The 25,796-nt window shown below is 38.0% G+C and overlaps 1 protein-coding gene across 2 annotated transcripts in view; it reads left to right on the top strand.

Annotated features, from left to right (window-relative positions):
- The window catches only part of TRIP4 (thyroid hormone receptor interactor 4), a 58,394-nt gene that overhangs the window by 12,372 nt on the left and 20,226 nt on the right, over positions 1-25,796 (top strand). For both annotated transcript variants that reach the window (XM_069459043.1, XM_069459050.1), the window contains exons 4-11: positions 668-880; positions 2,658-2,736; positions 5,676-5,805; positions 8,692-8,907; positions 13,007-13,133; positions 17,214-17,401; positions 21,295-21,419; positions 22,548-22,639. In XM_069459043.1, the coding sequence (XP_069315144.1) occupies positions 668-880; positions 2,658-2,736; positions 5,676-5,805; positions 8,692-8,907; positions 13,007-13,133; positions 17,214-17,401; positions 21,295-21,419; positions 22,548-22,639 (1,170 nt within the window). The remainder of the gene's footprint in view (positions 1-667; positions 881-2,657; positions 2,737-5,675; positions 5,806-8,691; positions 8,908-13,006; positions 13,134-17,213; positions 17,402-21,294; positions 21,420-22,547; positions 22,640-25,796) is intronic.

Here is a 25,796-nt window from a genome sequence, read left to right as displayed (position 1 = left end):
CCAGCACTGTATGAGAGTTCTGATTGTTACGTATCCTTGACAACACTTGGTATGTTCTGTCTTTTTCAGTTTAGCCATTGTGGTTGGTATGTAGTGGTATTGCATTGTGTTTTCATTTTGTATTATTTTGATGACTAATGAAGTTGAGCACTTGTTCATATGTCTGTTGGTCCTTTGGATATCTTTTATAAAGTTCTTAAGTCTTTTGCCCATATTTTTAATTGTGTTATCTGACCTTTTCTTACTGATTTGATTGAGTCAATTTTTTATTGATTTTTCTTATTGCTTGCTTATATTTCCAAATTCTTGAATATCATTTTCTTTTAGAGGCATTCTAATTTCTTTATGATCTTCAATTTAGCTGTGCTTAAAGATGTTATTAAATATATAAACAGCTTTGACTACTGCATTTATCCTTCACCAGCCACAGTAGTGGACTGAGAGCTACCAGCAGAAAAGGCAAGGTTATCATTGGCTAGTTTTTCTAGAGCATAACCTTTCCTGAGATCCTTGATTATAAGTAATTTGTATTCTCCCTCTCCCCTCCCTCTTCCATGGTTCTTGGATAGTATATAACTTGTTATTAAGTAGAACTGAGGGTTTCCCCCTTTATTCTTGTCATTGTCATTAATAACTTGATGTTATTCTGATGTCTTTGTATAATTAGGCACAAGAGAACAGCAACTCTGTGAAGAAGAAGACAAAGTTTGTCAATTTATATGCAAGAGAGGGACAGGACAGGCTTGCAGTCCTGCTCCCTGGTCGCCACCCTTGTGACTGCCTGGGCCAGAAGCACAAGCTCATCAATAACTGTCTAATCTGTGGGCGTATTGTCTGTGAACAAGAGGGTTCCGGCCCCTGCTTATTCTGTGGCACTCTGGTAAATTGTTTCTTTTCTATTTTATTTTACTGTGCTTTGTATTAATAAACAGGGCCATTCAGATCCCTAGTAATTTCCGTTTTTCATGGTAAATTTCTTCCCTGAGATGTCCAGTGAACCCCAGTAGTAGGGATTTGATTAGTCAGAAACCCAAGGTTATATCCTAGTTCTGAGGCCCTTTAGTGAGAAGAGTTTTGAGAATATGCATTGTTGAGGGAGCTAAGTTTTGAATCAGATTAACTTTAATTCAAGAAAACTTTAGGGCCTGCAGTGTCAATTTTTTTTCAAAGTCTTTGATGTGTGATGATGCCACTGCACTTTAGCCCAGGCAACAGAGTGAGAGCTTGTCTGGGGAAAAAAAAAAAGTCTTAGATGTGGCTCATATCCCTAGGAGAACAAAGCCACTATGACATAATCCTCAGGTCATTATAGCTTCTGTTTTTCAGGACACCACCTTGTTATAGCTCCGCTTTGAGAGAATGACCTCAAGAATGTAGCAGTAATGACTCTCACAAAAACCCTAATGAGGCCAGGCGCAGTGGCTCACGCCTGTAATCCCAGCACTCTGGGAGGCCGAGGCGGGTGGATCGCTCGAGATCAGGAGTTCGAGACCAGCATGAGCAAGAGCGAGACCCTGTCTCTACTAAAAATAGAAAGAAATTATCTAAAAAAAAAAAAAGAAAAACCCTAATGAGCTGTCTAGCAAGCTTATCCTACCGGTTGAGCTAGCTGGCAGAAGTAATGACATTTGATGTTGATAAAGTCATCCACTTTATATTACTTTATTTTCTCCTCTTCTCTTATGGGGCCCTTAATTTTCCAATATACTGAGAGTATATGCTCATAGACAAAGGAAGACCTGAAAAATGTAGTGTCTACCAATAAAAATGTTCATAAAATGGCAGTAACTCTCCTCCTATATGGGGCTTTCTCTTTAGAAACACTGTAGCTGCTGGCAGGAATTCTGTGTGTCATTGAGGCAACTGCTAGGAAGTACAGTGCAGTGTTTTCTCTTAGTTTCCTTGGATCCTTTCATTTCAGGAAACAGTAATGTAAAGCATATTGGCCTTGAACTTTTGCAGTTTTTTGAGCTCAGTATAACTCCTCAGCCTCTCTTCTTACAATTGCAGTGACTCTATAATAAACAGAGCTTTGTCTTTGCTTAATATATTCAATGTTTGAAGGCAAAGGAATAATATATATACAGTATAAAAGCTAGACTAGTTCTCACTGATGACATTATAATTTGCCTCTTTTTCTGTTTTTCTGTAATATATCTGCTTATAAATTAATATCTCATGTCAGATTTGGGCTTCATAATTAGAACTGGAGGGCTTTTTTTTTTTTTTTTTTTTGATGGGGGTCTTGCTATATTGCCCAGGCTGATCTCAGCCTCCTGAGTAGTTGGGACTATAGGCATGAGCCACAGCCTCTGGCTTTTTTTTAAAGTCTCATTTTTTTTTTTGTTTTTTCCAGTATTCTCAACAGTGACAACTATTTATCCTTTGAAAGTAGATTAGATTCTTTTTTAAACCAGTAAGTCATTTGGGGTTACCTCCAGTGACATCAGTTTTTGTATGACGCGTAAAAATAGAAATTGAAAGAGACTGAGGGCAAAACTCATTCATATGTGTATATTTTGGTATATTTGTCTGGATGAAGAAACACCAAATCTCATTGTTTTACTGTCATACTGTAAATTGAGGTTACTTTAGGTATATTAACCAAACAATATAATTTAACTATTGGATCACGTCTTACTCTCATTACTTTATAGGTATGTACTCATGAAGAACAGGATATTTTACAACGTGACTCAAACAAGAGCCAGAAACTGCTAAAGAAGCTCATGTCAGGTAGACAACAGTCTTCTAATTAGATCATTGTGGCAATGAGTACAATTTGTTGTTCCTGCGGTGGTTTCTCTTTTCTGTATCCTGGTGTGCAAGATGCAGTTTATTCACTCATTTATTCTACAAGCATTTCTTTTTTAAAAAAATTATTATTAAGACCATATAACATTAAGCAACAAAATAAATATTAACAGTATTGGATTATAACCGAGAGAATAAAATTAGTATCCATGACAACATACTTATAAGTAAGTAACCGAATGAGTTAATATAATAAATGAACGAGAAGGGACAATTCTTTCTTGTAGAAGAATTCCAGTTAATAAGATAGAAGAAATGAGGATACTAGAAAATCACCATTAGAACACCTCAGTAGTAACTGCTGCAGGCAAGATCCACCAATGGATACTAAAATTGTCGGGGGAAAATTTAAGAACAAGAGATTTACAACATCATGAAAGATAAGAAAAGACTGAAGAAATGTCACAGATTGGAGCAGACTAAGGAGATGTGATAACTAAATGTGGTATGGATCCTGAATTGGATCCTAGGTCACTAAAATGACATTAACGGAAAAAATGTTAAAATCTAAATAGAGTCTGTAAGTTAGTTAATAGTATTATACCAATGTTAATTTCTTAGTTTTGATAATTGTATCATGGTTTTATAAGATAAGGTATTATTAAAATTAGGGAAAGGTGGATGAAGGTTATACAGGAACTGTACTTTGTTTTGCAACTCTTTTGTAAGTCTTTTGTGCTTGAAACACATCTGACAAAAACCAGTTAAAGATATTTTTAAAAGAAAAAAAGTATACTCATTACTTTACATGTATGCAAATATTTTAATTTGTTTCTCCCTGCTAAGGTCCATAGTTGTTTTTGTTTTATGTAGACAGATTGGTTAGCATTATAAAATAGCAGGCCGGGCGCGCTGGCTCACGCCTGTAATCCTGGCACTCTGGGAGGCTGAGACGGGAGGATCTCTCGAGTTCAGGAGTTTGAGACCAGCCTAAGCAAGAGTGAGACCCTATCTCTACTAAAAAATAGAAAGAAATTATCTGGACAACTAAAAATATATAGAAAAAATTAGCTGGGCATGGTGGCGCATGCCCATAGCCCCAGCGACTTGGGAGGCTGAGGCAGAAGGATTGCTTAAGCCCAAGAGTTTGAGATTGCTGTGAGCTAGGCTGACACCACGGCACTCTAGCCAGGGCAAAAAGAGCGAGACTCTGTCTCCAAAAAAAAAAAAGCAATCACAGAAATGTAAAGAATTTTATGTTTTTCCATTTTTTCAGTTAATATTTTATAATTAGTTTCTATCTTGCTATATTGCTATATATGCTTCACGTTTGTTTTTAGTGGATACAAAGAATCTATAAATGTATTGTAATGTGATCATTTCCCAGTTATTGGATATTTTGACTCTTCCCAAATTCTAAATAATACCACAAATATTCACCTTTGTTAACGTGTCTTTTGTTTAATTTCCTTGAGATAAATTCCTAAGAATAAGATTACTGAGTCAAAGAAAATTATTATTTTTGGCAGTGGAGATGTATTTGCCAATTACTTTACCAAAATATTATATTAATTCATAGCAATATTAGAATTGTATCTAAAACCTATTCACTATTGAGTTTTTTTCTTTGTTCTTTTTTTTTAATCTTTTTGCAAAGCTAAATGTGAACAATCACTATTGAGTTTTGACATTTCAATTTTTTTTTTTTTTGAGACAGAGTCTCACTCTGTCACCTGGGCTAGAGTGTCGTGGCATCAGCCTAGCTCACAGCAATCTCAAACTCCTAGGCTCAAGCAATCCTACTGCCTGATCCTCCTGCTTCAGTCTCCCCAGTAGTTGAGACTACAGGCACAGGCCACCACGCCCAGCTAATTTTTTCTATTTTTAGTAGAGATTGGGTCTTGCTCTTCCTAAGGCTGGTCTCAAACTCCTGCCCTCAAGCAATCCTCCTGCCTCTGCCTCCCAGAGTGCTAGGATTACAGGCGTGAGCCACCGTGCCCAGCCTTCAATATTTTTTTTTAGGGGTAGAAAGCTATAATTTTTTTTTAACTATTAATGAGGTTGAACATGTCTCCATGTTTTCAATTAAGATTCTTTAAGGTCATTATTCTGAGAAAAGATAGTTCTAAGTACTTTCTTTATAATCAGAAAACTAGAATCTTTCTTTTTTTAATTTTTTTAAGAGACAGGGTCTTTCAGTCTGAGTCTTGTTGTTGATGGAAAAAAAACAAAAAACAAAACAAAACAAAAGAGACAGGGTCTTGCCAATGCTGGAGTACAGTGGAACAATCATAGGTCACTGCAGCCTTTAACTCCTGGCCTCAAGCAATCCTCTTGCCTTGGCCTCCCAAAGTGTATTTTTACCTTATAATATCTGAGTGAACTCAGTAAATCTATTACCATCTCTGAACTTTAGTTTTCTATCTGTAAGACAAAGATAATACAAACCGTCTTACAGGGTTATTGTGAGAAATAATGTTTATTAAGTGCCTTAGGTTCTTATTAACTATTCATTTCTGCCCCTTTGCTAAAAATTTTCTCTTTTTTTTTTGCTCGTTATTTAGTTTTTAGTTTTGACATATAAAAATACATTTAAAGGTGACATTCAGCCCTACTCAGTGAAGTTTTTCATTAATAAGGGATTTTTAAATAGTTAAATAGTTTGGTACTCTTGGTGATTGAAATTTCTATAAGGGAGGAAGAGGACCCTAATATTTATTGAGAACCTATTATGTGTCAAGCACTGCTTTATGCTTTATAGGTAAGGTCTGACCTATCTATGTACTTGTTTTCCATTAAAATGAAGGCTCCAGGCCATGAGGCCAGAACCAGATCTTTGATATTTTGTTCTTTGCTGTACAGTGATACAACTCATTTGTATTTGTAGCCTGACACTATTTGATTTCCTTATTGAATTTCAGGGATGGAGAATTCTGGGAAGGTGGACATCTCTACCAAGGACCTTCTTCCTCATCAAGAATTGCGAATTAAGTCTGGTCTGGAGAAGGCTATCAAGCATAAAGACAAACTATTAGAGTTTGACAGAACTAGGTATGATAGAGTTAGAATAATAAATGCTAACAAATAGACTAGTCCACAGATTCTGGCCATGAAAACATTATTTTGGTGCTTGATAAGCTTTCTCAAGGTGGAGTGTGAAAGGGTTTACAGCAAAAGAAGAGCTAGATGCTCTACATAGGAGGTCTACATCTTGTTTTTTTTTAATCCATGTGTGAATAAGATAGGCTCCCACCAAAAGAATCCTACCCTGTAGCATTTTTTGATTTTTGGCAAATGCTAGTGTACCCTCTGGACAGTTGATTTCGGTTAATAGAATCCCCCACTTGTTTTGCTTGCAGCGATTCATTCAGTCGACATATTAGAGTCCCTACCATGGGCACACTGCTAGACTGGGCTCTAGAGAATCTGTAAGAAATTGCCTCTGGGAGAACATAGGTTATGCCATATCATAGGAAGGCATGATTTAACCTGGACACTAAATTTTTTTTTTTAAGAGATAGAGTCTCACTATATCACCCAGGCTGGTCTCGAATTCCTGGGATCAGCCCCCACATAAGCCTCCCAAGTAGCTGGGACTACAGGTGTGAGCCACTGAGCCTGGCTTAAATTGCTTTCTGGTTCAATAATCAATATATTGTAAGAAACCTAAATTGCCTTTACACACATACATCATTATTATTTAGCCCTCTGACTTCTGTTTAGGAGACAGATTTTATGATTTGTTAATTATTTTTTCTTTTAATTTTTTTCCTTTCCTTTTTTTTTTTTTTTTTTTCCCATTTTTGATACAGGGTCTCACTATGTTGCCCAGGCTGGTCTCAAACTCCTGGGTTCAAGCGATCCCCCTGCCTCAGCCTCTCAAGTAGCTGGGATTACAGGTGCACACCACCACACTCAGCTCTTGATTTGTTCTGTTTTTTATTTCCTCCTTCTTTTTCTTCTTTTGGACAAAATATGTATTGAAAACCAGTTAATGGTAATAAGTGTTTAGATAGAACTTATATGCTTCTCAAATGGCCATACAAGAATCAGTGAGGGTCTTTAGAGAGACCTTGAATCTCTTACTTATTGTAACTGACCTGACAGTCTGTTCTTGGCATTATAGCCCTTTGTGAGGATGCACCTGCCACTTGCAAAACATTTACTGTGAATATATGGTATATAATTTAGAAAGCTATTCCTGGCCAAGCACAGTGGCTTATGCCTGTAATCCAAACACTCTGGGAGGCTGAGATGGGAAGATTGCTTGAGGCCAGGAGTTCAAGACCAGCCTGGGTAATATAGTGAGACCCCCTTGCTACACAAAATAAAAATAAATTTTAAAAAAAGAAAGCTATTCTTTAAGTAAGCCCTTCACGAGTTGTGTAACTCATATTTACTCTTAATCTTTCAGGTATCACATTCCATTTTATCATTAGAAATAAAGTACATTTCTTTTCTTTTCTTTTTTTTTCTTTTAGATAAAGGGTCTTATTCTGTCACACACAGGCTGGAGTGGTGCAGTGGCATGATCATAGCTAACTGCACCCTCTAACTCCTGGGCTCAAGTGATCCTCCTGCCTCTGAGTAGCTGAGACTATGGGCATGTGCCACCATCACCAGATTGCATTTCTTGATAAATAGAAAATGGAAAAAGATTTCTCCCTATTGTTGTTGTTGCTTTACCAGTGTGTTCATGTGCACCAGTTTTATTACCTAGGTTTTTGTATAAGACCAGTTTTCTCCTGAGGCCTCTTAAAATCTTCCCACTCTAAGTCTACTTTAAGATAAAAATTTTAGGCCAAGTGTGATGGCTCATGCCTATAATCCCAGCACTTTGAGAGGCTGAGGCAGGAGAATCACTTGAGGCCAGGAGTTTGAGACCAGCCTGGGCAACGTAGCGAGACTTCATCTCTTCAAAAAATTTTTAAAAGAAATTTAACTGGGTATGGTGGCATGTGCTTCTGTAGTCCCAGCTACTCTACTCAGGAGGCTGAGGGAGGAGGATCACTTGAGCATAGGAGTTTGCAGTTATAGATTATAGTGAGCTATGATTATGCCACTGTACTCTAGCCTGGACAACAGAGTGAGATGCTGTCTTTAAGCAAAAAAAAAAAGTTTTTGTAATTTCAGCTGAGTTTTGAAAAATTAAAATTCGAAATCAATATATGAATTTGATTTTGGTATTTCCCTTACACCTATGTATATCACTATTTGTAATTATGGAGAAGGACAGTCTTAACTGGATTTGTGACTTTGGAATAATCAGCTAACTTCTGTGAGCCCCAGATTTATTATCTGTAGAATGAGAAAGTTAGATCATCAAGATTCCTTCTAGTTCTCAGTTTCTTTGTCAGTATGATCTTAGAGATAGGCCTGATTATCACATCTTGGAACTTGGCTACTGTGTATTAGTGAGGGACTGGAAAGTTGGGAGTGAGGGTGGAAACTGACATATAGGAGTAGGGTAATAACATATCCGAAGAGTAAATTGTTATGCCATAGGACTGAGATTTCAGGATAGAACTCCAGTAAGCAAATGGGCCTACCAGGAATAGACTGGATCCCAATTATAGAGGGCCTAAAATATCACATAACCTGCCAAACATGAACTCAGTTTCAGCAAAACCAGGCTAAAGCCCAGTTATCAGAAGGTGAAGGCTGGACTAGTAACAAAGGTAGAAGGACCGTGGGTTATGGTGCTATGTCTTTTCCTGCCTGAGGCTGAGATTAGCTCTAGGAGCTGAAGAGAACCTACAATGGAAATAAGATATATGCAGAGCTTGACCTGGTTTTAGAACATTCTTGGGCATCTATGTTTGAGATAGTAACCTCTAGGGTAGCAGAAGAGTAAGCTACCTCGGAACAGTTTTGTAGTATATCGGTCCTTATTTGTCAACAAGTGACCTAATTGCCATGTGTTCTTTTTTTCCTTAGCATTCGAAGGACCCAAGTCATTGATGATGAGTCAGATTACTTTGCCAGTGATTCTAACCAGTGGTTATCCAAACTTGAGCGGGAAACCCTGCAGAAGCGAGAGGAGGAGCTGAGAGAACTTCGACACGCCTCTCGACTTTCTAAGAAAGTCACCATTGACTTTGCAGGCAGGAAGATCCTGGAAGAAGAAAATCCACTAGCAGAGTATCATAGCAGGTAAGTTGAGCAGCCCCAGAAAGGGTCTGAAAGAAGGAATAGGTTGACTGTAAAGGATTTTCCTTCTGTAACAGATCTGTTATTTTTATTGACTTTAAAAATATGTTCATTTGAAATAGAAAACATGTAAGAATAGCTAAGAAAATTTCAAAAATGAACAGTGAAGGGAACTTGTCCTACTAGATAATTACTGCTACTTTTTCAAAAATTGTTAAACTGGGCACAGTGACTCACGCCTATAATCCCAGCACTTTGGGAGGCTGAGGCGGGAGGATCCCTTGAGCCCAGGAGTTCAAGACCAGCCTGGGCAACATAGTGAGTCCCTATCTCTACAAAAAAATTTTTTTTTCATTAGCTGGGGTGGAGGTGGTGTCATGCACCTATAGTCCCAGCTGCTCAGGAGGCTAAGTTGGGAGGATCCCTTGCACTCAGAAGTTCATGGCTACAGTGAGATATGATCATGCTACTACACTCCAGCCTGGGCAACAGAGTGAGACTCTATCTCTTAAATAAAAATAAATATATGTAATAAAAAACTGTTTTTAAACAATGAAGTACAGTTTGAGCACAGGAATACAAAAATTAAACATAAAACCTGGAAAGAGGCTGGTATGTTTACATTGTGTACTTGTACATGGCTATATGTATATATAAGTGTGAGGTTAGTAATCAATAAATCTAACCTTTGTAAGCACTAAAGAAAGGATTAATTATCTGTTGTTGGGATGATTGACCACCAATTTGGAAAAAATCTAGGTTAGATCTCTACCTCAAATCATACTATGATACTGTAATAAGTTTGACTAAAGAGTTAAATGTAGGCCGGGCGCAGTGGCTCACGCCTGTAATCCTAGCACTCTGGGAGGCTGAGGAGGGCGGATTGTTTGAGCTCAGGAGTTTGAGATCAGCCTGAGCAAGAGCGAGACCCCATCTCTACTAAAAATAGAAAGAAATTATATGGACGGCTAAAAATATATATAGAAAAATTAGCTGGGCATGGTGACGCATGCCTGTAGTCCCAGCTACTCAGGAGGCTGAGGCAGGAGGATCACTTGAGCCCAGGAGTTTGAGGTTGCTGTGAGCTAGGCTGACGCCATGGCACTCTGGCCCGGGCAACAGAGTGAGACTCTGTCTCAAAAAAAGAAAAAAAAGTTAAATGTGAAAGAAATAAAAGGATCAGAAAGAAATACAAAAACATAGGAGATTGGTTGACAATGTTTGGCTAAAAAGAAAAAAAAATAGGAGAATATACTTATAGTCTTGGTGTGATAAAGCTCTTTCTAAGCAAGATATAAAACCCTAAATCCATATAGACATATCTTAAATATCAAACTCAGAGAAAATATTTTAAATGGTTCTAACAAAGGAGCAATATCCATACTTATAAAGAACTCTTGCAAAAAAAAAAAAATGTTTTTTTGAGACAAGGTCTTGCTCTGTTGCCCAGGCTGGAGTTCAGTGGCAACATCATAACTCACAGCAACCTCAAACTCCTGGGCTCAAGCAATTCTCCTGCCTCAGCCTCCTGAGTAGTTGGGACTACAGATGCATGCTGCCACACCTGGCTAATTTTTCGATTTTTTCATTGAGATGGGGTCTCCCTCTTGCTTAGGCTGGTCTTGAACTCCTGGCTTCAAGCAGTCCTCCCACCTTGGCCTCCCAAAGTGCTAGGATTACAGGCATCAGCCACCATGCCTGACCCCAAGAACTCCTGACAATCAAAGAAAAAGACCAAAAAATCCTGCAGAAAAATGGACAAAGGCTAAGAATAGACAATTCACAAGGGGGGAAAAACAAATACCCAATAACATTTGAAAAGATACTCAACTGGTTATCAGGAAATACAGATTTTAAAACGTAATGTATCATTTTTTGGTTCATCAAATTTGGCTAAAATTACAAAAAGGATAATATTGCATAGCAGCAGTCTCCAACCTTTTTGGCACTAGGGACTGGTTTCATGGAAGTCAATTTTTCCATGAAGGCCGGCGGGGAGTGGGGTGTGTGTGTGTGTGTGTGTGTGTGTAGCTCAGGTGGTGATATGAGGCCCAATCCTACCGGGTCACAGCCTAAGGGTTGAGTGCCACAGGCATAGTGTGTGTGTAGGAAGATGGGTCTATTATCTTAACTGTGGATAGGAGTATTAAAATGGTATCACCTGCATACTTTATGATTCCAACCATTTAGTAGTTTCCAGGGCTTAGAAGGGAGGGAGAAATAAATAGAGGGAGCACAGAGTATTTTTAAGGCTATGTAACTACTCTGTATGAAACCATAATAATGGTGGATACATGTCATAAATTTATCCAAAACCATAAAATGTACAACACCAAAAGTGAACCCTAATGTAAACTGTGGTCTTTGAGTGATGATGTGTCAATGTATGTTCATCATTTGTAACAAATGTACCACTCTGGTGGGGGATATTGATAATGGAGGCTATATGTGTGTCTGAGCTGGACATATATGAGAAATCTCTACTCAATTTTTCTCTAAACCGAAAACTGCTTCTATTTCTATTTCTCAGTCATTGTCAGGCTAATAAAAAAATAAAATAAGTTAAAGAAATAGTCTGTTAACTTAAATAACAAAAATTGGTTCAGTCTTTTAGAAGAGAAATTGGGCAGTACCTCAAAATTTAAATTATGTATACTTTTTGACTTATCAGTTATATACCAGATATCAGTATAAGTTTCCTCTTCCCCTTGTCAACAATTTCTAAAAAATATTTGCCATTCTGACATATGAAAATGGTATTTCACTATAATTTTTATTCACATTGCTTTGGTTTGTAGTACTAGTGAATTTGAGTGTTTTTAAAATGTATTCATTGGCCATTTGTGTTATTTCTTTTATAGTTTCTGGAGTTCTGGATACACTTACCATTGCACTATGTCTCAAATCTATTTCCCTCCTTCAGATTCCACTGTCCCCACCCTATTTTAGACTCACCTCTTCCCACAAATTCATGTACTTTTTTTTTTTTTTTTTTTTAGCTTCATGACTTTGTTTCTGCTTCCTTGATTTGGAAATCTCTCTCCCAGTCTTTGCCTTTCAAATATCTACCTCTCCTTTGAACCTAGTTGGTACAACCTCTGGGATGATGGGATAAGTAACTACCCGATGGGTTGTGCCTATCTCATAGTAATTATTACATCCTCTTGTGTATGATTCATCATCTGTCTAGCTGTCTTAAACCTGCCACTTAGATTCAAAGCTTTTTGAAGGCAGAAAAGATGTCTTCCACACCTTTTAAGTTGCCTTGCATATAAGAGGTTCCTAACAAATACATCTTGAGTTTAACTCAAGGTCAGGTTTAGCCTTGCCTGTTAGTTGAAGCTTTTCTTCCTGAGTACCTCAAAATTACATCACCATCCACATACATTTGTCAGACATCCAATGGGGGCATGAAATACAGCAGCAAGTACTGTACAGCTGTAGAATAAGGTAGTTTTCCTATAGGGTCTATGATCTCTTAATAACCAGTAGGATTCCACAGTCTTTAAATGAAAATCATCACGTTGTTTTATAGGTTTAGAGCCAAATGCCCACCATAGTTACACGATAACATGGGATGTAGCCCATTATTGTTTAGATAGTAGGTGCTATGGTGCTTTAGAGAAAGGAGCAAGCACTTTTGTGCTGAGCCAGTAGGGTACCTCTTTAGAACTACTGTGCCTTGAAGCAAGGGTGGAATTTAAGTCAACATGGAGGAGTGGAGAGAGACTACGGAGTAGACAGAGGAATGACTGCATAAGGTGTATTGAGTAGATAAGCTGCCATAGAATACTCTTTTGTGGGTCAGGCTATTTCTAGGCACCTTTTCTAATCTTGGCGTATTTAATGATCTTATTAAATAAGTGAACGATTGTAGTGTGCCCTATTTTCTTGGTGTTCTGGGACATTTGCTTACTCATATTCCTTAGGGGTTTGGTGTGAAGAGAAGAAAGTTGTGGCGGGGAGCAGGGAAGGTCATCCATGGACTCCTCTTTGAATTCCAAATTTTATTACTATTGAAGGGGTTTATGTTGGTGTAAATAAGGACATTCTGAGCATAGAACATTACCAATTATTGCATCCTTTTGGTTTATTATCACAGACTAGATGAGACAATACAGGCCATTGCCAATGGAACCTTGAACCAGCCACTGACCAAATTGGATAGATCTTCTGAAGATCCGTTGGGAGTTCTGGTAAATCCCAACCTGTACCAGTCCCCTCCCCAGGTTAGTGGACCTTTGCTCTGACTGATAATGAGGGAAGTTTTGCCCCAAATATTTTCCCTTTTAACTGTGTCTGTTTCATAGGCTTTAGATACCAGTCCACTCTTTCAACACACCCACCAACCTTATTCTCTGACCCACTTTTTTCCAATTTTTATTGCAGCACTTCTGGCAAGTTGACCTGTATTATCTTCTTAGGATTTCCCAAGAGAGGGTTTTGTTAAGTACTATAGAAATTTAGAAAATAATCTCATGGTCTTTTTGTTAATGTTCTTTATCTTTTATAAAATATGGGTAGTCCCATAGAGTGGTGTTTTAAATTAATTTATTAATTCACTCATTCATTGTCATAATTCATTTTACTGTCCAGTACATTGAGCATGTATCATGGACAAGCACCATAGTAAATGATTAGATACTCATTCTATCCTCAAAGAATTCACAGACTAGTAGGGGAAAGCAGCTCTAATACTAATAGAGTATAAATTTAAGTGCTGCAGAAATCCAGAGGAGGGAGAGACTACTTTCAGTTGAGGGGAATCAAAAGAATTTTATAGGGAAGCTGGCATTCATTATAAGGAAATATTCAAGAAAATGGTTGTTTAGACATGGTGGGGGAAAAAAATTCCAAACAGGATGAACTATAGGAGCAAAGGTATGTGTACACTAAAACATTTAAGTTATATATACATATACGTGTGTGTGTGTGTGTGTGTGTGTGTGTAATAATAAAAACAGGCTGCCTAGATAGGACTCATAAAGTAGATTATCATGAGAAATAGAGTAGAATTAGATAGGTAGGACCAGATCACTGAAGAACTTAAATGTTAGCCAGGTGCAATGGCACATGCCTATAGACCCAGCTACTCAGGAGCTCTGAAGGTTGAGGCAGGAGGATTGCTTGAGCCCAGGAGTTGGAGGCGAGCCTAGGCAACATAGTGAGCCCCCCATCTCTTAAAAAAAAGAAAAAATACTTAGATCTAGGAAGTGATAACATTTTTATTTTGTAAATAAATGTGAGCCATAAAAGGTTGTTAAACAAAGAGATTATGCAATCAGGATAATGCTTTAGACAGCTTAATTGGAAACATTCATTCAGCATTGTATATGTACCAGGTTCTACGCAATTCTTTAAGATAATTTCTGTAACAGATACATGCTACAAGTATAATAGGACTTTAGGAGAGTGTTCATAAATCTGCTAGAGGAGTCACAAAAGAAATAGTGTTTGAGAGGAGACTTAAGGGGTAAATAGAAATTTCCAAACAGACAAATCCAGGAAGAGAATTTCAGGCAGAGGGTACAACATTAAATAAACAAAGGCTCTGAAGCTTGAGAGCATTGTGGATTTGGGGGAATCACAAGTAATTAACTGTTGTGGTGGACTGGTAGGTGAATTAGTTTCTTAGGGCTACTGTAACAAGTACTACAAACTGGGTGACTTAAGACAGCAGAGGGCCAGGCACAGTGGCTAATGACTGTAATCCTACTACCCTGGGAGGCTGAGGCAGGAGGATGGCTTGAGGTCAGGAGTTCAAGACCAGCCTGAGCAAGAGTGAGACCCTGTCTCTACTAAAAACAGAAAAAATCAGCCAGACGTAGTGGCACATGCTTGTAGTCCCAGCTGCTTGGGAGGCTGAGGCAGGAGGATCACGTGAGCCCAGGAGTTTGAGGTTGCTGTGAGCTAGGCTAACGCCACAGCACTCTAACCCAGGCGATACAGTGAGACTATGTCTCCAAAGAAAAGACAACATAAATTTATCCTTTTGTATCTGGAGGCTAAAAGTCCAAAATCAAGGTGTTGGCAGGGCCAAATTCATTGCATAGGCTCTATAGGAGAATGCTTCCTTGCCTCTTTAAGCTTCTGGTGGCCCTAGGTGTTTCTTGGCTTGTAGCTGCATTACTCTAATCTCTGCCTCTATCTTCACATTGTCTTCTTCCCTGTGTGTCTCTGTCTATGCGGCCTCTCCTCTTACGAGGACATCAGTCATTGGATTTAAGGCTCACCATAATCCAGGATGACCTGATCTTAAATTGATTATATCTGTAAAGACTGTATTTCCAAATAAGGTCATACTCACAGATTCTAAGTGGACATAAATTTGGGGAGGATACTAGTCAATCCAGTATAGTAAACAACACCTGATCATCAAAGCCTTTAAGTCTCATACGAAGGAGTTTGGGTTTTATCCTAAAGTAGGCAAAGAAGAGCCCTTGAATAGCAGAAGATTGGCATGACAACCCATGTAGAGAATGAGTTGGAGGGAAGGGTAAGACTAGAAGCAGGGAAATTGCTAAGGAAGTTACTGCAGTAGCACAATGGGGAGATGATGAGAGCCCAAATTAGTGTTGTAGCACCAGTAGGGCAGTAGAGAGTTATTTAAAGACTAAAAATGTAGATGAGGAGACCTGTTAGTAGGTTCTGTAATAGCACTATTGAAAGATAATGAGGGATTAATTTAGGAAAATGGCTGTATAATTAGAGACAAGAGCTGTAGTAGAGATAGAAAGGAGAATTCAGGCTTCAGGATTGTTCAAATACCAACATTTATGAAATTACTTAATGGATCAATTCTTCTTCCTCTATGTTCCCATGTAAGAACTTCTATTCCTATTTAGTATTTACTCAGTTCTGCCTTATGTTTTGGATATTTGTCTGTCTGCCAGTAGGATTATAAGTTCTTTGAAAGCAAAAACCATATATTTTTCACATTTTATTTGTCTCCCTAGTTCATGTGCTTTTCACATATTTAAGTATGCAATAAATGTGTTTCTTAAAAGATATGACATGATGAGAATCATAACATTTTATTCAGAAAGATTCTTAGAAATTCATTTAGTCTGTCTGATCCTTGCCGTTTGAGTAAAAAGTAAAAAAAAAAGAGATCCATTTAGTCTGTCCTCATCCTTTTAGAGTTGAGAAAACTGAAACCTTTAGGAGTTAAATGATTGCCTGTGGTCTCCAGACTACCACTCCACCAGGTTTTTTTCTATAAATTATGGTTAGTATTATTTCGAGACAGGGTCTTGCTCTTGTTGCCTGGGCTAGAATACAGTAGTGTCATCATAGCTCACTCCAGCCTCCAATGCCTGGGCTCAAGTGATCCTCTTGCCTCAGCCTCCTGAGTAGCAAGGATTACAGAAGTGTGCCACCATGCTCAGTTAATTTTTTTATTTTTTGTAGAGACGTGGTCTCACTATGTTGCTCAGGCTGGTCTCAAACTCCTGGCTCAAGTGATCTTCCTGCCTCAGCCTCCTGAGTAACTGGGACTACAGGCACACACCACCACACTCAGCTATATAAATTATTAAATTTAAAATATTAAGACAACTAAACCCAAACCTCACCATCCTAATAGTCTTTTTTTTTTTTTTTTTTTTTTTAATTCTGGAGCACTTAGTCTTCTTGCTCTGGAAGAATCATTAACCTTAGTCATTCTCTGACTGAACTATTGCCAAGACTCTTCAGTCTCCTACAATTACCTGAACCCTGTAATTCTCTATTCTCTTTACATGATGGGAACCTTGTTTCAATAGTCCTCCATCCTCTCTTTCAGGAGACAAAGTTGTTTATTTCAGGGTAAGAGATTACTTCATGCATCCAATAGTTAGAACTGCTGCCTCTGACAGCATCTGTTTGGCTTTGTTATGGTGCCAGCACGTGACTCTGCCTTTAAGCACGTGAAAAATTGTGAACCAAAATGTTGAACCTTCATTTGGCTGATAGAATTATGTTGGAAAATTATCCAAAATCCAATACGGATCATTAATAAATATAAAGTAGGAATAATTACAGCTCTTCTGGTCTGGTGGCTGTGCTGTTGCTGGAATTCGGAAGCATTGTATGGAGATTTTAATGTTCTAGTTATCCTTTAAGATGGGACCTTATTATGATACCTGGGACTTCTACTAAATTTATACCATCTCTACCCTTTTTGGCCTTGTTTTAGACAAAGATGGAAAAAATTTTTCTAAGAAAATGTTCACAGTATGATTTCCTCATTATTAGCATTCATCTCATTTTGTCCACATCAGGTTCTTCCCTTGTCAGACAAAGCTGTATGTTTGTTTTTTCCTATGCAGTGGGTCGACTACACAGGTACAGCCTCACAGAAGAAGGGTTTCCATTCAGCAGGATTGCAACTAGAGTTCAGTTCGTTTCAGCACCAGTTGCGAATCCAGGATCAAGAATTTCAAGAAGGCTTTGATGGTGGCTGGTGCCTCTCTATACATCAGCCCTGGGCTTCTCTGCTTGTCAGAGGCATTAAAAGGTAAGAACAAAAATGAATCTTGGCAATGGAAGATCTTAGAGTGACATAAACTTGATTTAGAATTATGGATTGAAATTAGTTTTTCCCAACCTAGTAGTGATTTATAACACTCTGCAATCAATAGAACTTTGAATAATATATTAATGTTACTGAGTTGGTAGTAGATTTTTAAAAAATTATTTAAAATTTTTTTAATTGACAAAAATTGTACTAAATAGCTTAAAAAACAAACCAAACTTTAAAAGGCTAAGGATCAAAGTCATAACAGAGATAGAATACCAGTTACTTCATCTTTGGAAGGAAGTCTATTGAAAAAACTCTCTTGGCTTTGTCTTTGTACTAATAATATGCTGCTCAGCAAACCTTAATGGTTTGATCCTTTTTGAAATTTAAAGTTTTTATGCCATTTATTCATTTTAACTATGATTCTATTTTTCTATCTGTATATCTATTAATCTGGCTAACCATGTTGAGAAACTATTTTACCACAAATTCTTTTTCTAACAAAAAGTGGGGGAAATAGTGAGAGATAAGCAGAAGTATTATAGAGCTAAGTTGTACCTGTTAGTGATGGTAATAGCTTACTATTCCATGGTATCTTATGTTTTTTCTTAATTAAATTTTTAAAAATAGTTTTTTCTTTCCTTTTATACATACAAATAGAAAATTGTAAAGTACAGAAAAGTATTACCTGCAATCCCACACCTAGAAACATATATTATTACCATTTTGGAGTGTTTATTCTTTTTTGTGTGCAAATTATTATATAGTGACATCATGATATATATTTATGTTTGTGTTTCACTTATCACTACAACATACTCATTTTTCCTTCTTATTTTTTTGGTTAGAATTTTATATTCCTGGCTATTTCCTAACTCATAACAGTAAAAATACCTTATATTTAAATAGAATTTTAGTTTTCAAAGTAGTAGCTCTATGAAATATAGTCATGTGCTACATAACATCATTTTAGTTGATGGACTGTGTATATAATGGTGGTCCCATAAGATTATAATACCATATTTTTATTGTACCTTTTCTATGTTTAGATACACAAATACATACCATTGTGTAATAATTGCCTGCAGTATTCCATACAATAACATGCTGTACAGGTTTGTAGCCAAGGAGCAATAGGCTATATTATATAGCCTAGGCTGTACCATGTAGGTTTGTGTAAGTACATTCTGTGATGCAGAACAATGAAATTGCTTAAGGACACATTTCTCAGGATGTATCTCCATTGTTAAGCGACACTTCACTGTAGATTAGGCCAGTATTATTACAATCTTTGTCAAATGAGGACACTGAGGCAGGCAAAGGTAAAGAAGATTGCTCTGAATTACAAAGCTAGTTAGTGGCAGAGGAGGAACTAGTGTTCAGGTTTTCAAAGTGCTCTTTCCACTCTACTGTGCAGGCTTCAGTCATTTCCCTACTTTCCTGAAAGAAAAATTATCAACATTTAGGCACAGTCATTTCTACTTTGTGGTTTCACTATTAGCTGTCATTTCTCTTCTTTATTAAGGTGCACTACACCTTTTCTCCCCTCTTGAAGGTTAGGCCTTCTTGTTTGGCTCCGAATGTTTCACGGTCCATGTGTGTAGTGCCAGTAAAACAAGTGCATGTGAACCTGCTTGAACCTGCTTCTGCTCCAGGACAACCAAGCCTTTATTTTTTATTTTTTTTTTTTTTTGTTGAGACAGAGTCTCACTTTGTTGCCCAGGCTAGAGTGAGTGCCGTGGCGTCAGCTTAGCTCACAGCAACCTCAGACTCCTCGGCTTAAGCGATCCTACTGCCTCAGCCTCCCGAGTAGCTGGGACTACAGGCATGCGCCACTATGCCCGGCTAATTTTTTCTATATAGATTTTTAGTTGTCCATATAATGTCTTTCTATTTTTAGTAGAGACGGGGTCTCGCTCAGGCTGGTCTCGAACTCCTGACCTTGAGCAATCCACCCGCCTCGGCCTCCCAGAGTGCTAGGATTACAGGCGTGAGCCACCGCGCCCGGCCCAACCAAGCCTTTAGATGTCTAGTTTTCTTATTCAGTTCTCTGCAGTTTAGGGGTCTTCCTTTTCAAAGTAGAAAACTAACCAATTGCCTTCTGCTAGGGGAATCAGAATGTTTACATTTCTCCTATCCTATTTTGGATCTCTGCTGTTCAGATTTTCTCACTGAAAAGAACAGAATGAGTATCATCTAGCCCACAATCACTGTCCCACAGAAATGAAGTGGGTGGTTCTGCCACATCTGTGGGAACTTTTTCCCAGCTACTCTAAAGGTTATTTTGTCTAGAGGAAAGACATATATTGGTTCATTCCCCATATTGAGCACCTACTATATGCCTTGATTGCTCTTCCAGTTCATCTGTGTTGGAAAACCAAGGATATGAAAAATTCACAATCCTATTTCCTTGTAAGAATGGGATGTATTATCAAGGTACTTTAATATTGTGGGAGTTTAGTGAAAGAGAAACATCTTTTTGCAACCCTTGGAAAGTATAGCACAGCAATTAAATTCCTTCAATGCATTCTGTTATTCCACTTAAAGTTTCTTAAGAACTAGTCAACAGGTTGGGTTGTTTTTTTTTTTTCTTTTTTTTTGAGACAGGGTCTTGCTCTGTTGCCCAAGCTAGAGTGCAGTGGCATTATCATAGCTCACTATAGTTTCTAACTCCTGGGCTCAAGTGATCCTCCTGCCTCAGCCTCCTGAGTTGCTAGGGCTACAGGCATGGGCCACCATGCCTGGCTAGTTTTTTTAAATTTTTTGTAGAGACAGGTTGCTGTTGACCAGGCTGGTCTGTGATCAAGTGATCCTCCCACCTTGGCCTTCCAAAGTGCTAAGATTATGGCATGAGCCATCGTGCCTGGCCAAGAAGTTGTTTAATTATCCACAGAGAACACAACCCTATATACCCATTACATTAGAAAATGTAAATGGGTATGGTTGTAATTTAAAGAGTAAGGATGGTAAGCACTTTTTTACGCTTCTATTAAATAATAATTAAAAAGTACCATTTTGGGGAATTACATGTGAGTTAGGATTTTTCTGTCAGCTTGGAAAACAAATCTTCTAGGAAAAAGCGAGCTTTCACTCAGGGGCAAGGATTTCCATATCTGTGGGATAATTTGGAATCCTTGAAAATACAGCATTTAGATCATAGAAGTCCCAAGACTGGGGCGGCCTCCAGGTCTAAATTATAGGGATCAGGTGAAAAGTAGTCAGGAGTTGAGAGAGATGAGTTGTCTTTATTTTGATGATAGAAGAAATTAGTGGCTGGGTGAAGTGGCTCATGCCTGTGATCCTAGCATTCTGAGAGACTGAGGTGGGAGGATTGCTTGCAGTCAGGAGTTTGAGTCTAGCCTCAGCAAGAGCAAGATCCCATCTCTATTAAAAATAGAAAGAAAAAAAAAATGGGGATGGAGGTTGGTAGAAAAAATAAAAAGAAATTAGCTGGGCAACTAAAAATAGAAAAAAAATTAGCCCAGCGTGGTGGCACAGGCCTGTAGTCTCAGCTGCTTGGGAGGCTGAGGCAGGAGAATCGCTTGAGCCCAGGAGTTTGAGGTTGCTGTGAGCTAGGCTGATGCCACGGCACTCTAGCCCAGGCAACAGAGTGAGACTCTGTCTCAAAAAAAAAAAAAAAAAAAACCAAAAACAAGAAAACAGCTACAACAACAACAACAACAAAAGAAATTAGAGAACAGGGTTCATCCTCAAGTGAAAGGTATTGTGGGAGAAAAGTGTTTCTCACAAAAGATATCCTTCATGTTAAGGTATCATCTATAATTCTCTTGGTTCAACTGGATAATCTGCTATAGGATTTGTTGTATATTATGGGATCTTCCAGAAAGCTAGAATGTAGATCCTGCTCACTAAATTTGTATTTGTTTAAGGGTGGAGGGCAGATCCTGGTATACCCCCCACAGAGGACGACTTTGGATAGCAGCCACAGCCAAAAAACCCTCCCCTCAAGAAGTCTCAGAACTCCAGGCTACATATCGTCTTCTTCGTGGGAAAGGTAACAGCCATATGTTCTCCTTTCAGTCTTACTTTGTAGAAAGAAGTCATTGACATTCATCTTCTTTCACTTACTTCTTCCTGTGGTGTTTTCTTGGCTGAAAGGGACTTTTAATGTTTGTGTGTGTGTTTGTTTAGTGGCAAATCATATACAGCTGTTCAAAGCTTTAATTTTTCAAACAGCGCAAATGTCAGTTTCTAACACCAGAAATGAAACAACTTGTTAATTTTATCTTAATTTTTTCCTAGAAAATCTTATCTTTTTTTTTCTTCTCCCTGCCTTTCCCAGCACCACTCCCCTCTCTATCTTTTTTACTATGCAGATAAAATGACTACTATAAACCGTGGGATCTTTAGATTGGGAAGAACAACCATAAATAAGAATTTTTATTGGGAGTGACCCAAATAGACACCTGCTGTTGGATTTAGACAGATCAAAGTTGATTGACTTAATGAATATATTTGGGGAATCCCCCCAAGCACCACAACTTTGGATCCTAAAAAGGACTTCTGACCTTTAGGCATTATGTTTTCCTTCCTCTTATCTGGTTCATATGGTTGTTTTGAAGGTAGAATGAAGGGATAACTACAGAACCACCTTTAAAAGTTTTTAAGAAAGCAAGCTTAAGGAATCACTGGGAATCCAAAGTGCGTACTTCCTTAAAAATTTCTATTTTGACAGATATGACAGGCTTGTTTTAAATTTGTGTTCTGCCATTCATTCTTAGAGTTTTTACCACATTTTTATGATTTTTCTTTTGTCATCTGTAGCTACCTTTCTTTTTTTCTAAAATCAGTCCCTACCAAATTCCAATCTGATCCAACTAAGTATAGTAATCAGTTTGTTCAGAATGAACTTGGGCGTCCTTGAGCTTTGATGGCATGAGGGCAATAGTTTTCTAAAGGAAAAGTTTTCTAGCTTAGCATTTGGATAATGGACTAAGGCATCCATTCAATGGATTTTTTGCTAAAATATAAACAGTTGTGCCAAATAAAGAGCTCATTGTTTTCCTTATGTCTACAAAAAGATAATGGAAAAAGTTATTTGTTCAGAATTGAAAACAGATTCCTGAGTTTCAGGGTCACAAAGAAAGGAATTTATTCAATCCTTTTGTTGTTCTTGATTCAGATGTGGAATTTCCCAATGACTATCCATCAGGTTGTCTTCTGGGCTGTGTGGACCTGACTGACTGCTTGTCTCAGAAGCAATTTAAGGAGCAGGTGAGTATGGAATACTTCTCTTGGACAGACACTTGGTTTGCTACCGTAACTGCTCATAGATCTTTCCATATAGAATATCCTGAAGATAGTAAGGTACAGCAACTGAATTTAGACATGTGAGGAGATGGAGAGTCTTTTAATAATAAACTATTAGGGGGTTAAAGGACCAGGGCAGAAACAGAAAAAACTTAGTGATGTTTTGATTTCTGATATATAGGAGACTGTGCATGCATATTTCTGTGTAAACAGCTATTGCTGCAATCCAGCTAATAAGTACAGGTCTTTGTCCCTTACTAAAACCTTTAGCAAAGAAACCCTCAATTTTACCTTGAATCATTTTGATTGGGTGGTAGGGATGATAGAATCTGTTATTGATGATTCTGGAGTTTTTGGTCCAGGTCATTGAACTCATGATAGGCAAGTGTATTCAAACTCTGATTGCCTGGACTGTGCCAGATTTGGGGTGGGGGTGGGATGTGTGTATGTATGTATGTATGTATGAACATACATATGTATGTATATTCATTTATTTTGGTCACTAAAGAGTGAACTGCGTTGACTGAAATACATTTTTGAACAGTAGAGGGAGCTGAAGAACTTTAGCTTAATTAGAAAACTCCTGAAATATATAGCCTTTATGTTTAGGCTCAGACTGGCAGAAATCCAGATTTGGAAAGTCCATCCTTGAAGCATGAAGAATGTTACCTAACAGTGTGGTTTTCCTCTTCTTTGAACAGTTATTTTAGGTAATAATAGGGCTTCCACCACTGCACTTAAGAAAATGTGCTTTAGCTTAATTTTTCTCAGTAAATTCTTTGTTTTTAAGACTTATTTCCCTTTCGTAACCATTATTGCTATCTATTTTTCTTTACTATTCCTCCCCGTCTCACCCTCTCTATCCTTTCCTCACAGATTTTACCCAACAGTTGTTATCCCTTTAGATTTCTGCCTTTCATTTTCTTGTGGGTTGCGTTCTCTGATTACTTTATGTGTATGAGTACAATGCATTCATTTTGGTGTGAATTTTGACTCCTAGCCTTTTGTTCTGCCCTTAGTATTTGAGTCAGACCTAGTCAAAACCATAGACATGTGGAGGCCCTTCATACCCTACACCCTTGTGCCTGTACTGTCCCTCTATGCCCATTTTTTTTCAATGTCTTATTTCTTCCTCTCTTCTCCCATTTTTTTCCCCAGTCTAGAAGTAATAATTATTGAAATGTCTTATATTAGTGTAGGCTTTGCAGTTTTAGAGACTCACAGTCATTAACAGTTTAGTATAACTAATGTAATACATTGTTTTCTTCTTGGGAAACATATTTGCATTCTAACAACCCAGGAGTATATGGCAGTGTGGATGATGGTTTTTGGCAAGGGGCCTTGCCTTATTTTCTCATATATCAACTAAGCAAACCACCACCTGATAAAAGGTCAAATGATTTCAATCTCTAGACAGCTAGTCTTCTTTCTGCCACAGATATGTATAGGGAAGGTTAGGAAATTGTAATCCTAATCTATGGAGTTCTGTGAGGGTTACAGGAATTAGAAATCTAACAAAACAAATCTTTTTGGTTTCTCAAAGATACCTCTTTTTCAGGTTAGCATGATACTTTTCCTTGAGCTTATATTCTGTACTATGTCCTGAAGTTGTTGAGGACAGAATGGAGAAGTGCAGGAATCCTCCCGTATATTCCCAGCAGGAGGTCCTGGCAACTCTCCTTATGAATGTCCCTGACATATGACATTAAAATATACCAAAATACCAGAAGCAAGTAGGCGTCATCAAACATGGGAATCCCATACCTGTTTTCCCTATGGTCAGCTTTTCTGTGGCTTCTTTCCACTATTTCTTTTCTGTGTTTGAGGGTAACATATGAATAGGTTCAGAATTGATATTAGCCCTATTTTGATATTATTTATTTGGTAAGGAGCTTATCACTTCTAAATGTTGTAGCTTTGCTATTTGGCTGCCTCTTGGAAAATGCCTGGACCACCCTTGGTAATTCACCTATCTGTGAACTAGAGTTCTATAATGTGAGAAATGAAGTTACCTAGTCTATTATACCCAGTCTCATTCTTGTTTCTAAAAGAATGAGTTGAGAGTGTAGGAACAACAGCCCTAGACTCGCATTTCCCAAACTATTCCATGGCATAAGTGTTCTTTGAAACATACATTTGTGAAATGTCTTTGGATTAAACAGATTTATTTGTTTACTACAGAACTTCTCAGAGCCCTTAATATGCCAGTGTGGATTATGACTGTCTAAGTGGTAGATACAATGTGCAGTGTTCCCAAAACTTTGTGATCTTAAATCCCCCCACTACCTATTTACATACTACAGAACTGGTATCATGGTATGTACAGTTTAGAAAGCATTAGTCTAGGTATATTTGGTTTTCTTTTATCCTCATAGGTCAGCTCACTGAGAGAGAACCATCTAGAAAATAGTTTCCTAACCTATGTCTTCCTTCAGGGTCTCCATACTTAGTTCTTTTCACCCAGCTGAATTGCATTTTCTTTGAAAACTAGTATGGATCTAGTAATTTTTATTTCAACCAAAACTAACTTCCTAAGTGACTTGGACCACATTTTACTTCTTCATTCTATTCCTGGCTTTTTGATTCCCCAAGGAAACTTGTTAATATACTTTTGACCTTATATTCTTTTTTTTTTTCTTTTCTTTCTTTTTTTAATTGGGGACAGGGTCTCACTCTGTCGCCTGGGCTGGAGTGCAGTGGTGTCCTCATAGCTCATTGCAACCTCAAACTCCTGGGCTCAAGCAATCCTCCTGCCTCAGCCTCCCGAGCAGCTGAGACGACAGGTGCACGCCACCACACCCAGCTAATTTTTCCATTTTTTGTAGAGATAGGGTGTTGCTCTTAGGCCAGTCTTGAACTCCTGGCCTCAAGTGATCCTCCTGCCTCGGCCTCCCAAAGTGCTAGGGTTTGGGTTTCAGATGTGAGCCACTGTGCTCAGCCTGACCTCACGTACTTGGCCTTTCTTTGATAAGTCAAAGTGCACTAAGCCCTCATTATTTTGGCATAGTGTGATCATTTAGTTCCTTAAAAAATAACAGAAAAGGTTTTGTTAATGGTTGTTTAAAACCAAGTGCACTATACTGTAAGTGGCTTTTGAAGATATGTGCTTAAAATGCTTTCC

This window comes from Eulemur rufifrons, chromosome 2, assembly GCF_041146395.1.
Source record: "Eulemur rufifrons isolate Redbay chromosome 2, OSU_ERuf_1, whole genome shotgun sequence".
NCBI classification, from domain to species: Eukaryota; Metazoa; Chordata; class Mammalia; order Primates; family Lemuridae; genus Eulemur; species Eulemur rufifrons.
Note: the sequence above shows the minus strand (reverse complement) of the source record. Positions and strands in the feature narration are given on the sequence as shown.